Here is a 16,189-nt window from a genome sequence, read left to right as displayed (position 1 = left end):
CGTCTTTATTAGGGACTCTTACTGCATATTTTGAAAAGGTGTTTTCAGTACAACCTTTTTGTCTTCCCATCTATGTAATTCGCATTTGTACTTTCACACAGTAGTTCCCTTTTCATTTTGATAAGGAAAGGCTGCATTACTCACAATCACCAGTGAAAATAAACACAATATAATCAGAAACTACAGTATTACAATGTATTCCATCTGCAATAAAAGGCCCACAGCTGCATTTCCCTTCTGTGGTAAGAATGAAACCAAAATTAAACTTTGTTTCATTTGGGAAAAAAGGCATGAAAAAACACCAACTGAGATCAAACAAGACAATAAAAAGTGTTTATATAAGCATTATAAAAGCAAGCATGAATAGTTAACTACCCCTGTTACTTGCTGACATTAACAAAAGACTCATTTTGAAGTGAGGGAATAATTCCTACCAGTACTGTACGCATATGCAGTATTATACATGTCTGTGTCGTCATCTACAAAAAGAAATATACATGTTATAGTAGTGCAATACATGCCAGTTTATCACAGCAATGCAGCTTTGTATTTGCAAATACAAACAGAAGATTGTTAGGCAATCAACTGCTGTATTTCTTTTCCTCATCTCATAGGTGTTTTCGGAAGACTCTCTTTTCCCATTATACTTACCATAGGCTATTTTTGCCATCTTATTGGTAAAATTGTATCTTCTTGTCGTGTCACTCATATTGTCTACTTATGGGTTAGCATCAAATTGCAAATTCGAGCTTTTTTTCTGTTCTTCTCCCTTCCCAAGCTCAATTTCTTCCTTTTGTCATTCCTTCCTTAATTTCCTACTATTAAGTTGTAGCTCCTATCACAAAAAGCAACCTCAAATATGTACTATGCGACTAATGTTCAAAATAGAATCACAGAATGGTTTGGGTTGGAAGGGACTTTAATGATCATGTAGTTCCAAACCCCCTGCCATGGGCAGGGACACCCTCCACTAGATCAGGTTGCCCAAAGCCTCATTCAACCTGGCCTTGAACACTTCCAGGGATGGGGCATCCACAACTTCTTGGACAACCTGTTCCACTGCTTTGCCACCCTCATTGTAAAAGATTTCTTCCTTAGATCTAATCTAAATCTGCCCTCTTTCAGTTTAAAGCCATTGCCCCTTGTACCTATCACTACACACCCTTGTAAAAAGTTCCCCTCCAGCTTTCTTGTAGGTCCCCTTTAGGTACTAGAAGGCTGCTAGAAGGTCTCCCCAAAGTCTTCTCTTCTCCAGGCTGAACAACCCCAACTCTCTCAAGCCTGTCTTCACAGGTTAGGTGCTCCAGCCCTCAGATCATCTTTGTGACCCTCCTCTGGACCCGCTCCAACAGGTCCACGTCCTTCCTATGTTGGCGGTCCTAGAGCTGAAGGCAGTACTCCAGGTGAGGTCTCAGGACTGTAGAGTAGAGGGACAGAATCACCTCCCTTGACCTGCTGGCCACGCTTCTTTGGATGCAGCCCAGGATGAGGTTGGCTTTCTGGGCTGCGTGTGCACCTTGCCAGCTCATGTTGATATTCTCATCAACCAGCACTCCCAAGTCCTTCTCCTGAGGGCTGCTCTTGATCCATTCTCTGTCCAGCCTGTACTTGTGCTTGGGATTACCCTGACCCATGTGCAGGACCTTGTAAGCCAAAATTTTCCTGCTTATGTTTACCCTCCTACTAAATCTGTATGACCATACCAATTGCAAGCTCTACCTCAGGCAAAAAAGTCTCCTTCCTTCTGGAGGTGTAATGAGCATAATTGCCATTTATACAGTTTCTTGACATCCTTGGTGACAATAATGACAAAGGACATTAACTCTAAAGCTAGTAACGTCACCAAAGCTCCATATCAGCAAAACCAAGACATTCTATGAAAAAAATGCAATTCAGACAGAAAATGTATCCTCAAAACAGCCTGTTTACTAGCCTGTGCTCTTCTAACATATGAGCTCTCAAAAGAAAGGTGGTATGGTAGGAGTTTTACAGTGACCAATTTTTCATCCCTCAAACTGGAGATGAGGGTCACATCACTGAGCTACTCAGTGACATGGAATTGTACTGGTTGCATACAGATTCTCATCACTTTGATTTTTATTTAGTTTTAGTAATAAAATAAACGCATCAAATTTTTGGCCTTTAGCAGAGGAAAATAGCGCTCTGCAATAAAATCTATCATCCAATTTACTAATTTAATTTGATTAATTATCTGACACTTGGTGAACACTTGTATTTTCACACAGCAGATAATCAACATGCAGAAAAGCGCGTTTTTTAATACAGCTGAGAACCACCCAGCCAAGACAAAAGCATACTTACCAGGCTTGTGAACCATATGGATTTGCTTGAACATTGTCTTGTACCAATCCTTCGGCCTGTCAACTGTCTAAATAAAATGCAGTTTTTAACAATTAAAAACAACACCACAAAAAACCTGTACATACAGATCTGATCAGACATTTAATGTTATTCTGGACACAAAGTCTATTATGTTTTGTCTGTTATTTAATGCAATCATTTCAATACCATCTATTTCAAATGGTGTGTTTACACTTTTCATCTAGGAATTCCTGTAACAAGTTCTGGAAGACACTGAAAACTGAGTCAGTCTTGGACTCTGATCTTGGAAAGTACGACGGTTAGGAACATAGGAATTAGTGCCAGATCAAGAGTTTTATCTTCTTAGTGCCCTATATTTGACAACGATAAATGCTAGGTACTTTACAGGAAAATACAAACACCTCAGTGATCCGAAGCGTGTAAGAAGAGCTTCTTTCGACCTCCTGGCAATTTCCAACTTAAATTATCTTCAAAATGCAGTTGTTAAATAATGCAGAAAAACTTTTGACTACTACCGCAAAAAGAATTAGGACAACACTATATTTAAGAGTTAACGTTTGGATTGTAAATAAACAGTATTTCATTTTACTAGTTTTAAATTCCCTTGCCAGGCAACTTAGTTTTAACTTTTTTTTTCTATTTTGAGAAAAGTGAATACAATATACCTTTCAATAACCACTCATTAAATTATACTTACTCTTACTTTTATAAACTAAACAATTCCAAAGTTCCCAAACTCTCCTACCAGCATCTGCCCATACTTCTCTTTATTTTTATCTCTTACCCTTTTGCATTTTCTCTTTTGCTGCAATTTTCTTTGATGAAAAGATGATATTATTTCAGAAAGGGAGATAATACAAAGGTAAACATGTTTTCAGTATTATTATTCTTAGACCCTAAAATTTTACTTGTTCCATAGTAGTCAGAAAAGCAAAAATTTTAATGCTGATGTACAAAATTATCTTTAAACCTCATGGTGCACAGAGATAGTTGAAAATATCCCTCTTGACATGCATTATCTTGCATTAGCTAATACCAAATCTGCAACCACTCTGCCCAGTCCTCTTTACCATGAAAAGTGAAACTCCACAAATTCTTCTCTACAAAACAATCAACAGATCTGAGTGTGTTCACCTGACTCCATGCCAACTTTAGTGAATCACACTTTTGCCCTAAATACCTATTACAGTTACTGTACATAATTAACCTGTTTTGTTAACAATGGTGAGCTCTTACTGTAAGTGACTAGGCAGAAAACGCTCCCATATATTGAGGAATCAAAGTGAGTTCTCATAAAATTGCTACTAACTGACATTTAAAAAAAAATGTTTGAAAGAAGAGATGACAGTCAACTGAAGAACTTGAGGATCTGCTGGGGAAGAAAGAAATCTAAGCAGCAGGTTATGCTTTTTACCCAGACCTGCTTGCAAGAGATGAAGATTTGTTTCCTGTCAAGATCAGGTCCCTTCCCCTACCTGCCAACATTCCTGACTTCTGCCAAAGAACAAATATTCAAAAGCAGATTTGGACCATTTTAATATTGTTTCCCTAAAATTATTAAATCATAGAATGGTTAGGGTTGGAAGGGACCTCAAAGATCATCTAGTTCCAACCCCCCTGCCATGGGCAGGGAAACCCTCCACTACACCAGGTTGCCCAAAGCCTCATTCAACCTGGCCTTGAACACCTCCAGGGATGGGGCAGACACAACTTCTGTGGGCAACCTGTTCCAGTGTCTTACCACCCTCTGAGGGAAAAATTTTTTCCTTATATCTAATCTAAATCTGTCTTCTTTCAGTTTAAAGCCATTGCCCCTTGTCTTATCACTACGTGCCCTTGTAAAAAGTCCCTCTCCAGCTTTCCTGTAGGCCCCCTTTAAGTACCGGAAAGCTGCAACAAGATCACCCCGGAGCCTTCTCTTCTCCAGGCTGAACAGCCCCAACTCTCTCAGCCTGTCTTCATAGCAGAGGTGCTCCAGCCGTCGGATCATCTTTGGAGCCCTCCTCTGGACCCGCTCCAGCAGCTCCATGTTTATATTAGCATAACTGTGGTAAGAATAATTCAGCTGGATTTGAAACAAGTATGCTGTTTGGTCCTCCATGATCATGTATGTTCAAAAGTTTACAAGTCCAGAAAGTCTAAAGGAATTCATGCTGATGAGCATAACCTCCAAGGTATGCCTCATTTCTCAGAGCACAGCAAACCTGCAATGGTCCCACGATAATGCTACTGCCTTTCTGACTGTATTGGGCCATGAACAGTCTTTCAATATAGCTCGAATCAGCGATAGATGAAAAGATTGGAAACTGCATAAGTATTACTGCTATGATCTTACTGTTTGTCAAGGGACAAAGGTGCATAGCTATCTCTTTGCCAGATCCTCCTCATCAGTCAAGTCCTCCATAAATCAGCAGAAGGCTTCTACATAGAGATCAGGTATAGTGAAGCTCCCACGTGACCAGAGAAGAAGGTCTCCCAACATCCTTCTGGACATCTACATGTTTTTCTCTCATCATCTGCCCCTGAAGCTTCACCTTGGGGTTTAAAGCCTCAGCCAATAATTTGACTTCACGTTATAAGTCAGATAGGATTAGCTAAGGAATAGAATAAATTAATTTTAATATACATTTTTTCAATTTATATTCACTAATCCCACATAACAACATTTGTTTGAGGAATGAGCAGTGTTCACAATGCACCAAGCCATTCAGATGCCATCCTGCTTCGTCTACGTTACAGTTGTGGCAATTAAATGTCGGAACAGGGTTGTCACCATATATGAATGAACAATCAGCCAAATAGCATAAAAAGGACATAAGACGTATCTGCAGTTGGTACTTAGGAGAGTTCACAATCATTGCAGTATTCTAATAATCCATCAGAAAGTATGCAATTAAAGGAGGCATTTATGACTTTCAGTAGACCTTTTGTGTTGTTTTTTTTTTCTAGTTGAGATATTACATCACTAAGTAAGGAAAAGAAATCTGGTGAGACTTGATTTGTTTTTTTCCATTCTTAGTAAATAGAGGCCTTTTCAGTCTAGAGATTAATTTTGATAGTTAAACATGAAGCATTCATTTCAGACAGCCTAAAACAGTGCAGTCATACTGCTTTCCATGAACCTGTTTCTTCCTCTCCTAGTACCCTGTTGGTGGTAAACTCTGGTGGTGCCATTTGTCTGAATGCTTTTCTGAGTGAACAGCATTTTACCCTCTCTTTTCCAAAGACTTAGTTTTTAATGCCTTGGAATTTTTCACCATCTTTGGGGCAGGGCTTGGCATGGTGGCAAAACTTAATGATCTGAATTTTCAGGCTTCAGACTTGCACTGCCCAAAGCTGGCAGGAGCTCAAGTGGTATGGAGGGAACATGCTAACATGCGATGGAGGTTCAGAAAGCAGGGAGAGCTTTAGAGGAATCCTTCCCCTCTCAGCAGCTTTGGACCAAGAGGGTTTGCAGGAATAGAAAGAGAATATCAACTCTGCTTTCCTTGGCTAAACTGCTGTCACAAACATGTTCTGAGAATAAAGACAGTCTTGGAGGACATAACCACAGCTTGAAAAATCTCTCTACTCCTGAAAAGTGCTCCAAATCTGGAATATAGACAATCCCAAATTCTTATTTACAAGCTTACCTTTGAGTAAGTGTTTCGGAACACAGTGTGTATGTTACCTATCACCCATTAATCTCCATTTACTGCTTTTTTGATAGACTGTTGCATTTTCATAAAGATGGAAGAACAAGAAACTTTTAAACTTTGCATGCAATGATAAACTCAATTAATTTGAAAACTTCTCTCTCCAGATGGAATGAGGCTGAACTTTTTGAGGGAAAATGCCTATTTGAATTGCTCACTGACCTTGGAAAAAGAGCAAGTGATATATCCTACCTTCTACTGTTCATGAGAAATGCAGTCACAGCACTTTTGTGTGTTTCTGCATAGTACTGCACTTCTGAGAGGTGTCAAGGTGCAGCGTATTTGAACCTTTTGCTGACAACTATATCACCTTTGCTCTTAGACGACTGGGGTACACAAGGCTCAAATACACTCATGCACATTTAAAACGCAGTCTCAAATCAGTGTCTTGAAAACAATCTCACTTCCAGCTAAGTTCTAAGGAAGCAGAATAAAGACAAAAAGTGGCACACGAGAGACACACTCACACACACATGCCAGCATAATCTTTTAACTCACATCCACAGTGAGAACGATTTCTATAATACTAAGTTTACAAGCTGTAAGATATTTCGAAACTAAACATAACAAAATCCAGAGCAAATCCAGTTGAAAAATGTCCTACATTCAAATTACATTATGTTTTTAGGAAAAAATCTGAGAGACTCAGACCATACGATCTGAAAGTTAAACACAGGTTGGCAGACTGTCAACTCTGTTAAGCACACTTGAGGGGGATTTCTGTTATAATAAAAATATACCTGATATGTACCCTAATAGATGAATCCGCTTTAAAAAAAAAAAAAAACAACTTTATCCTATGTAAAGCATAGGGACATATTTACTTGAAAAGGGAGTAGGAAGCTAGAGCATTGTTGCAAGGAAATTTCTTAGTTTTTAAAAGATATTGATCGTATTACTTATGTCAAAAATAAAGCAAGAAATGCCAGTTTCCCCCCCATTCTTATTAAAATTGTCCCCATCTTACCACTTATTCTGAATTTTTCCTATTGCTTTTCTCCATCAATTCCTGATTTTCCCCCTAACTTTTCGATCCATTGAAGCAGTTCTTGGCAATGCAACACAGCCCCATATGTCAGTATTGGCAGAGAGGATACATCCAACAGCTGCTACATCCTTGCACCTCACAAAGACTTCACCTGCAAGGGCTCTGCTGCTTTCATCCTGGCTCCCACTCTTCTTACTCTTTCTCCGTCTAGCACAGCACTTCTCTGTCTGGGAAGGCCAGTAAGCACTTTCTTTACAGAGCAAGTGCAGCTGCTGTTGTGCTCTCTGGACCAGCCAGAAGAGGCTGCCCTGACAGCAGAGTGGAAAGAATGCTTCAGCATAGTGAAAACAAAACTCTTCAGTTCGACATCCTGGGACCACTCAAGCAGTGACTAGTGGCAGCTGATCAAAAACTGGGCTAGTCACAATGAAAGGGCTTCCACGCTATTCGTTTAAGTGTCATTCAAGGGCACAATGATTATATATTGCACTTCCACAGAAACGCTAGCTGCTTAGACCATTATCAGAACAAAACTAGTGATTTCTACACTACTCTGAAGATATGAGAACCATTGCCCCAAAAAACGCACAAGTATGAGATTTTTATATATACATACACATAGGTGTAGATGTATACTTGCATGCACACATATACATATAGTATGTATGAACTTTCTTTTAGAAATAACAAAACATGCAATTACTGCCTCTCTCCAAAAGGCAAGAACTACAAGGGAAGCAAGAAAGAGACACAAAGTTTTGGCTACTTCTAATTAAAGCTAGAAACACGAGGTTGCCCAATTATGCTCCCATCAGCATTCTCCTTTTCCGTCAACACACAATATTATATTCATGAGCTCGCTGATTACGCACACTGTATTCCACATTATATAAGACTAAAAGAATGTGAAAAACCCATTACCAACAATCAATTCATTGTATGAGTTCATACACAGATTCCCCAGAATTTCCTACCGTTCTAATTGCTGTAGGGATTCCAGATTCATCTACCGGGCCAATCCCTGCATAATGTGGAGCTTTAATGACTGTAATTTTTTTTTCTTCTTCTGAGGTTCTACAGATTGGTATTGTACTGGTGGTGGTGCTGCTGCCAACAGTTTGAACATGCTGTGAGTATGTCTCTGTGGACTCTGTAAAGATAACATGATAGAATACTGTATAACGATACAATAATCATACTTGGCAGTTATAACGCGCTTCCCTACTTCAATATGCTGTACAAAGACCAACAACAATCTTAATCGTATACATATACAACATTAAAAAAATAAATCCTCTTAGCCAGGGCTTTGCCCTACTTATTGTTACATTAACAGAATTAGAAACTTACTTAAGGAGACCAGACAGGCTATTCAACTCAGATCTTAGATTTGAGGTACTTTTTTACAGCATCTTGCTCACAAAAAAAAAAAAAAAAAAAAGAAAACCCCACAAATCCAGCAAAATCTATTGAGAAATAGTGGCAGCAGCCTTTTTCCTATAAATCAAACTCTTCCACCCTTCCTATCCATCTTCTGAAACCAGTGATATAATTTCATCTTCTTTTATAATTAAAGAAATTAATGCATCACTATCATCCTTTGCCTCTAAAATTCAGAGATATTTATTTAATAAAAACCACCTCACTGCTGGGATGTGTCATGTGAAAATTTGTACTGCTGCAGATGATGTTGTATTTTCCTGTATGCAGGAAAAAGAGCCTTACTCCTTCAGGCAGCATGTTTCAGTAAATTAGCGGGCTGCTACGACAAAGCATCTCTTTTTGCAAGAGCAGGTATGGCGCTTGTGAGATTTCCACTGCAGGATATATGAATGAAGGGAGTAAAAATAAATATTCTAACACTACTGGTGAAGATTACAATTGCTTTGCGCTTGACATTAACATCTGTTGATTCTTCTGAAGCAAAATATTGAATTGTAATATAAATCAGCAAAAGGAGCTCTGGTAATTTAAATATTTCTGCTCTCTCCTACTCCAGAGAGCCAGATTTGGCATGGTTGTTTCAACTGTTTACTCAAGTTCGAAATCCTGTAAATAATCCAGTGCTACACATATATGGCGAGGGGCAACTCTGCGTGGCAAACGTCTGAATATTTGGGCTTTTTTCCCAAAATGCATGATGTTAAATTTAGAAAACATTTTGGATTTGATCCTTCATTCTTCATAGGCCTCAAAGTGAAGCCATCAGTGGGATTTTTAGATGAGCAAGGAGGTTTAAATCAGGCTGTTACTGTGGAACACGGAACTTCAGCATCATAAAAGAGCAACAGCCATGAGAAAACACTTTACTTATTTCAGGTATATTCAAAACAGAATTGATAGGCCTTTAGATCAGCAAATTGGAAGTAACCAAAGGATCTAGAATTCTGGGATGTGAGGAAACCCACGTATATGTTTTTTGCACTTAGCGCTATGATAGGAATAACAGCATTTGTCTAAGCCGTAAGTCTCAGAGCAAGGACTGTCACCTAATTTCTCCTCAGGCACAACAAAAAAGTAAACTCTAGGATCACATTGAAATTATTTTGCATGTATAGTCTTATCTGAATATGCAAAACACTACCAGAAAAAGTAACAAGCAAATGATTGTTCTGGCAAAACTGGATTATACTGGCAAAGCTCCTTTCTAAGGTTGATCACATATATTTTAAAAAATTAACAATGCCTTACAAAAAAATATATAAACAAATTATAGATTGACATGACTTTAGGTGATTAAAAGCCCAGAGTCCAACCTTTGTTGGCAGTATTTCTATTAATGTTATGGAAGTTGCAGGGAGAACCAATGCACAAAGGTGGCCCTTGGTTTCCTAAAGAAGGCCAAACATGAAGGGTCTGCACAGGTTGAGCTATTTCAATATATGCTCTTTTGTTGGTAAAACTGGCGGAATGGTGGCAAGAGGTCACCACACATAAATAATAAAACTTAATAGTAACTCCAGTTCATGATCACTACTGTATCTAACAATAAACGCTATTATTTTTGCATTTACTTCCCAAGGTAGATGAATAGACAATACCTTCATTAAGGATGTGAAACACTCTGCAATTGTTTGCAATCTTTGCCACATGAATTGGAATATGTTGCATAATGTATAAAGCAAATATTCTGTGCGAGGCTTACCCATCATCCTGCCATGCTGCATGATAACAATGTTGGAATTGAGTGAAGCTGGTGGAGGGTAAGCTGAAGAAGGGGAAAAAGGCCTTTGAAAGTGACTCACTGGGCTGGCAGCAGTGCCAGAGTTCCCATTCACTGTGATCTGAGCCTGAGAGAAACAAAACAATATCCCATTAAACTACACAAAGCCCTCCGACTGCCATCCCAAAGAAAGAGTGATGCAAGACTGTCATCCACACAACAATTCCCAGTTGTCAGGTACCCAGCCATAACGGCATCTGCACTCACTGAAATACAAAACTCATCACAAGGGGAGCAAAACGTGTAGCTTCTATACCTTGTACCTCGCCCCTCCTCTCCTCGTATGTGCTGTCTGTGAAGTGTGCTGAAAGCATGGGAAGGTGACAGAAAGATCATGGTCAGGGCAACAACGATGGCACAGACAAGGTCTGCAGAGGTCTGACAGCAGTAGAAGTTCCTCTCATTGGGTGACAAAGGCTGCCTGCCACAGATGACGCACTCCAAGAGACATACTTCTCCCTTAATGCACATGCTCAAGCCCTATTGATATTAATGGAAACTTTTGTGCCAATGAAAGGGAAGTGTCTCATTAAGACTAGCTAAAAAGAGTGAGCCAAAGCTTCTTTAAAAAATGGAAGTCAGCTGGAGTGACTATGGGATGCTGATAGATAATTTATCATAATAAAAATAAATAGCACCAATAAAAAAACCCACAACAACAAAACAGCAGAACAAAATCAAATAAATGAAATGTGAAAGCTAAGTAAAATTGGCATCACAAGCCATTTAGGCTTTCATCACAAGAGGTATTTCTGCAACAATCTACTTCCCTACCCCCAGGTTTAGAATCCCCACATCTGGGCTGTAGCACTTTTATGGGGAGTATTGCAAGGATGGAAACAGAGGTATTGAGAAAGCATTGAATGAAATGAAAGGGTAGTGAATATTCCAACAGAAAAAGGAGGAAAGCTGTCTGTAACATCTCTTTTAAGGCAGAACTCTTCTTTAAATCTGAACAAAATGAGAAGTTCTACAAATTTTGCTCTATTTTATATAACAAAAGAGAACTAAAACATTCTGTAAATGTAAAACACAATACTATCTGAAGCAACAAAGCATAAGAAAAAACAAATCAAAAGGCATATGATTTTTCATGATCTCTTGTATACATTCGTATTTTGGAGATTATTGATTTGATTTGAAATTTTTAATATCTCCAATAGCTAAGAGAGCAAAAGAAACCATGCAGCCATCATATGAACTCCTAGATGCATTCAGAGGTTTCTCATTTTAAAGATGTCTGTTTTCAGAACTGAACCAAAAAGTTTGTGTTATGGTGTTGTCTCCACTGAAACTTTTGTGTTTGAATGTTTCCTCTCTTAATAAAGTCAAGAACCAAAACGTAAACTAACTTGGCTTTTCTCACACCATCCTCACCTCCAAAAGATCCTGAAGCTGTAAGAATACAGAAGCTACATGAGCTCCAAGAGTGCATTTCAAGAAGCATGAAGCCATGTTTTCAGATAAGGTTCCCAGATGAGGCCAGTCATCTCTACCCTATTTCAGGGGTTCACTCATTCTCTCTTCCTACATACTGTCTTTTTGGGAAGGCTTGTTTCTAGGGAAGGCAGGGTACAACTATGTTCAGAATCTTATACCTTCTTACTCATTTACTGTGTCTTTTGTTTCTCTGAAGAGAGGAGCAGAACCAGTGTGAGTTCTTTATTGGCTGGAAAGCTACTCCTATGAATCTCTGGAATAAAAAATTAAGATATTCCTGAGATGGACTTTGCCAAATAGCTGGGTTAGACAGTGAGGCTCTTACACTAAGTAGTACACAATATTATGAAAACAGGATCCACACAAGTAGCTGACGAACATCAGTCATAAATGTATCTGTGGCATGTCCATGTAGGACATTTTTGGGTCTGCTTCTAAAGTTTTTAGAGATGATATCAGCTCACCTATAGTTTCTTAGTTCCTAACGTGTTTTTTTTTTTTTTTTTAGGAAAGTTTCCGTGAGGGTGGCTATTGCATTTGCTTATCAGATACATCTTGCACTGGTGAGAGAGTTGGTTATAAAAGACAGTTCTGTGAAGTTTCACATTCCAAGAGCCTTTTCCTGCTCTTGGAATCATTTGGGAGCTATTGATGTTTCTATCTGAGCATGTGAGGCTTTAGTTTCAGGTGAGAGTTTGTTCCCAGATTTTACAAGGAAGCAAAATCTTTAACACACCTATTCATGAATTAGATCTTTTACTTTCCTAAGTAATCTCCTTTGTGAGAAAATAAGATGATATAGAAAATAACTACTTCAGCAAAATGCACATATTCCCCAGTTTACTGGGAAAATAATCCTCATCTTTTTCACATTGTTTGTTTCCCTAGGCTCTCAATTTATTTTTTTTCTCCAGTATACTTCACCTGTGCTCCACTGCTAGCAGAGCCACCTAGTTCTGCTGCTAGGTAAGCAAACTCTTGTAAAGATTCTTCGTAGGACCCAGGTTTAAACTTCCTTTAATTTGCCTGAGCATTAGAAAGAGCAGCTCAATGGATTTCTGAATCAGAGCAGAGAAAATGAACTATTTGGGATTGGAGCTGCTTTCTAACTTTCTGCTGAGGCAGGCAGCAAAGCGGAAGAGGTCCCATTACAGATGTCTGAGCAGTTTTGTGCAACAATGCCACACAGCGCACTCCAGCCTCAAGTAATTGAACTAGGCTGAAACACTCAGAATCAATTATTGAAGCTTGAGACAGTCCCAGAACTTGGGAAAAGGCAAAATCTAATATGTACTTCCATTTCCAAGTTTCCATTATATTCCACAATTTTAAACTACATAAAAAGAACCCATGAAAACTACTTTATAAGGGAAATGTTCATAACTGGAAGAGAATCAGAAAAAATAGTTTCCAAAACCAGCTCTTGTCTGATTTTAACTCCAATTCTAAGCATAAGCTTAAAAAAGAATTACAATTCTCATACTTCAGTTTTTCAAAGAAGCTGTAATCTGTGACTAAAAGTATGGCCAATTAACCTCAGTTTTATGTTTAGCTCTGCCTTTTGCCCGGAATATTTTACAATTTTGTTGATTCAGCTCTTACTGATGCTGTTTCTTCTCAAAAGATCTGCTGTAAAACCTTTTTGCTTAAGCTCTCAATAAGGACCTCAAGAACAAACAAACATCCCAAATGCGGACATAACGTCTTTGAAAGCATGGTTGTGCCTTATGTGGGCACAGTGCCGGATGGCACAATCCTATATTACTTTTATGGTTCGCTCATCAGTTTTCTTCTACATAATCAACAGGATTCTCCTTTGAGAATGAAGACCATTACAGTTGTAGAGCCACTAGCAGCACACATGTGTGTGCCACCAGCCTCCCCACCATTTTCTCATTTCATGGATCCATTTATAGTCAATCTGACCTTCCTCTACAGAGGATGGGAGATGAAGACTTTTCTAAACTGCAGAGGTGGGTCTTGGCAGCAGTTTAATTTCTGTGCAGCTTTTAGGACTATTTGGGGTCCTTTGGTGGGAGACTCATCCTTTCTTTTTGTCCATTAATGGTGAACAACTGTTATGGTCATCCCTGTCATTTCTAAGAGAGAAAGTGGTGGTCAGAGACGACCACAATATATCCTTCTACAGGGAGACTAACCAAACAAGGAAAGAAGGAAGGACTGTTCTCTTTAGCTCACAAAAACGGTTCTCAAAGAAAACAAATACAGCTAGCTGATTATTTTAGAAGTAGGTTAGAAGAAAATATAAACATTCCATGCTTCCCATAGCTAGTAAACTGTCATGTAGTGACTGTGCCTTATTTACATGTACCAGTCTATATTGATTATGGTATCTTTGGTTACAACTACTGGGCTGTACACAGATTGACAGCACTCATTCTTTAAAGAACAAACCAACCCCCAGTATTTCAGAGCTGTGTTACAAGAGTTAGGAATGACAGCTTTTACATGCCTATTATTAATAATATTTTTTTTTAACAGCATCCAGAGCACTGACAACAGATCGTTGACTTTCCAGAGTTAGGGCTCAAAATATTTTTAATAAAGCATACATGAAACTTAAACAATATATACACTGTTTGTTCTTTTCAGACTTGAAAATGATAGCATGCTGAAATACTTTTACGTTTGAATGCTGTTGTGACCCAGTAAAACTTTGGTCTCAGAACATCTCTCTGTTTTGTAACTCAGCAATGAATTGCTCAATCTAAATGAAGGCTTTGTTCTGACTCATTTTAATCATGCAGATAATCTCAAAAGAAATAAGAAGTGATCTGGATTGGACCCAAATTCCATACCTTCTTTCTATCCATATATGAGTGTACTAAGGCACAGAAAAGCGAATGTATGTGTAAAATGTCTAATTGAATGCTGTTTCTTTCTTTGACTTAACCAAGAGAAAAGTAACAGGACACTTGGGTACTACAAAATTATTTATGAAGTTCACTCCTGTAAGAAACTGTGCTTAAGAGAGGAAAAGGTTAGTTAGAAGAGAGAAAAACAGTTTTGTGTAGTCAGTGGTCATGGCTGGGGAAAAAATTGCGTTAAATATTGCAACATTTACTATGAATTTACAAGTTATATTATTGAAATCTGTACCTCAGCATAAACCAAAAATGGTGTAGCCAGAGGCTACAAAATCCACAAATCTGTACGTTGCTAACAGTATTTTTTTAACAAATCTCTTCAAACTCTACAGACCACTTGCTTTTTATGCATTTGTAACAGACATTTATTGAATTTATTTTCATTTATTTTTAAGCAAAGTGTTTGATACACCTTAGCTGACCATACAACTGTGCAACAACTTAGTACCATCTTCCTATTACCAAACCTGTTACACCAATGATTTTTTTTTAAACTGTTGCAAAACATGCTGTCAGACTGCAAACACAGAAAACTACTAACAAAATAGTTGTCTGTGTAACAGGGTAACGGACAAGTTTGAATTCTTTTCCCTTGTGACAACCTGTTTGAACAAAATGGAGGAGGAAAAAAGAAGCATAATTACATGAGAAGTGGCAGCAGTGTTGGTTAAGGTGGTGCCATCTGACACAGCAGACATCTGGCTCAAGGTTGGGGAAGGTGTTTCAGAGCAGTCAGTAGTATCATAGCTACAAGTCTGCAGCTCATCTAGAATGGCTGTGGAGGACTCACTCATTGTGCGGGAGGAGCACTCACTCATGGCAGAATCTGTGCTTACAGAGGCTGTTTCGTTCCTGTGGATAATACTTTCGGAAGCTAGGTATGGGCATTTATATGGAAATTGTGAAAGGGCTGGGGTTTTATAAAAGCGTGCAGGCAAAAAATCATCAAGCGTTGGCAAAGAATATGGTACTAGATGGGTGCCACTGTCTGGTGAGAAAGAGGCTCTGTTAACTGGTACCACAGGAGGAGGAAGAGGCAGTGGAGAAGCTTCTGTTGCTGTTTGTCTGTGTGTCTGTGAAGCATTTACCTCCATCACAGGGGCAGTTACTTTCTGGTTTCCAAGCTGAGATTTGAGGAAAAAAAAAATAAGAAAAGAAACAGATTACCAAATGAATAAAAAACTTTTCTCTTTGCCTCTTGCTGTGTGTAGGAGAATTACAAAAGCGTAAGTTTTTCAGCAGCCCAAGGAAGTTCACATTCACATGGATTAGGAAATAAATCAATCACGCTCTATATTAAAAAGGAAAACATGAAAGAAATGAATGCATCAAATACCAGTGGAAGCAATGCCAGAAACCATAGTGTGCTGGGGATGAATATTCATAAGGTACTGCATATATTAATGATCTCAGTTGTGCATCGAGAAGGTTCACACTATTTCATACTTTACATAAATATGAGGCTAGAAAATGTCATATTCCTTTTGTTTGTAAAAGGAAAAAAGTATCTGCGAGTCTGATCTCTGTAAATGTTGCTCTCTCTTTTCTCGAAGGACAGGTATCATTTTGAAATCAACTGTAATATACAGATGGGCAGGACTGCAAGCTAACT

General features: G+C 38.5%; 1 protein-coding gene across 12 annotated transcripts in view; it reads right to left on the bottom strand.

Annotated features, from left to right (window-relative positions):
• SORBS2 (sorbin and SH3 domain containing 2) overlaps positions 1–16,189 on the bottom strand; it is an 86,404-nt gene that overhangs the window by 51,607 nt on the left and 18,608 nt on the right. For 4 of the 12 annotated variants that reach the window (XM_086612411.1, XM_086612410.1, XM_086612409.1 and 1 more), the window contains exons 6-10: positions 15,222–15,701; positions 10,172–10,316; positions 8,001–8,176; positions 2,323–2,389; positions 435–479 (exon numbers count right to left, since the gene is read on the bottom strand). In XM_086612411.1, the coding sequence (XP_086468537.1) occupies positions 435–479; positions 2,323–2,389; positions 8,001–8,176; positions 10,172–10,316; positions 15,222–15,701 (913 nt within the window). Of the gene's footprint in view, positions 1–434; positions 480–2,322; positions 2,390–7,177; positions 7,202–8,000; positions 8,177–10,171; positions 10,317–15,221; positions 15,702–16,189 lie in introns of those variants that run through there. The other 8 variants (XM_086612413.1, XM_086612414.1, XM_086612416.1 and 5 more) reach the window with 4 other exon arrangements.

This window comes from Tauraco erythrolophus, chromosome 5 (assembly GCF_009769465.1).
Source record: "Tauraco erythrolophus isolate bTauEry1 chromosome 5, bTauEry1.pri, whole genome shotgun sequence".
Lineage (NCBI taxonomy): Eukaryota > Metazoa > Chordata > Aves > Musophagiformes > Musophagidae > Tauraco > Tauraco erythrolophus.
The sequence above is the reverse complement of the archived record's forward strand: the minus strand, read 5'-3'. Positions and strand labels throughout refer to the sequence as shown.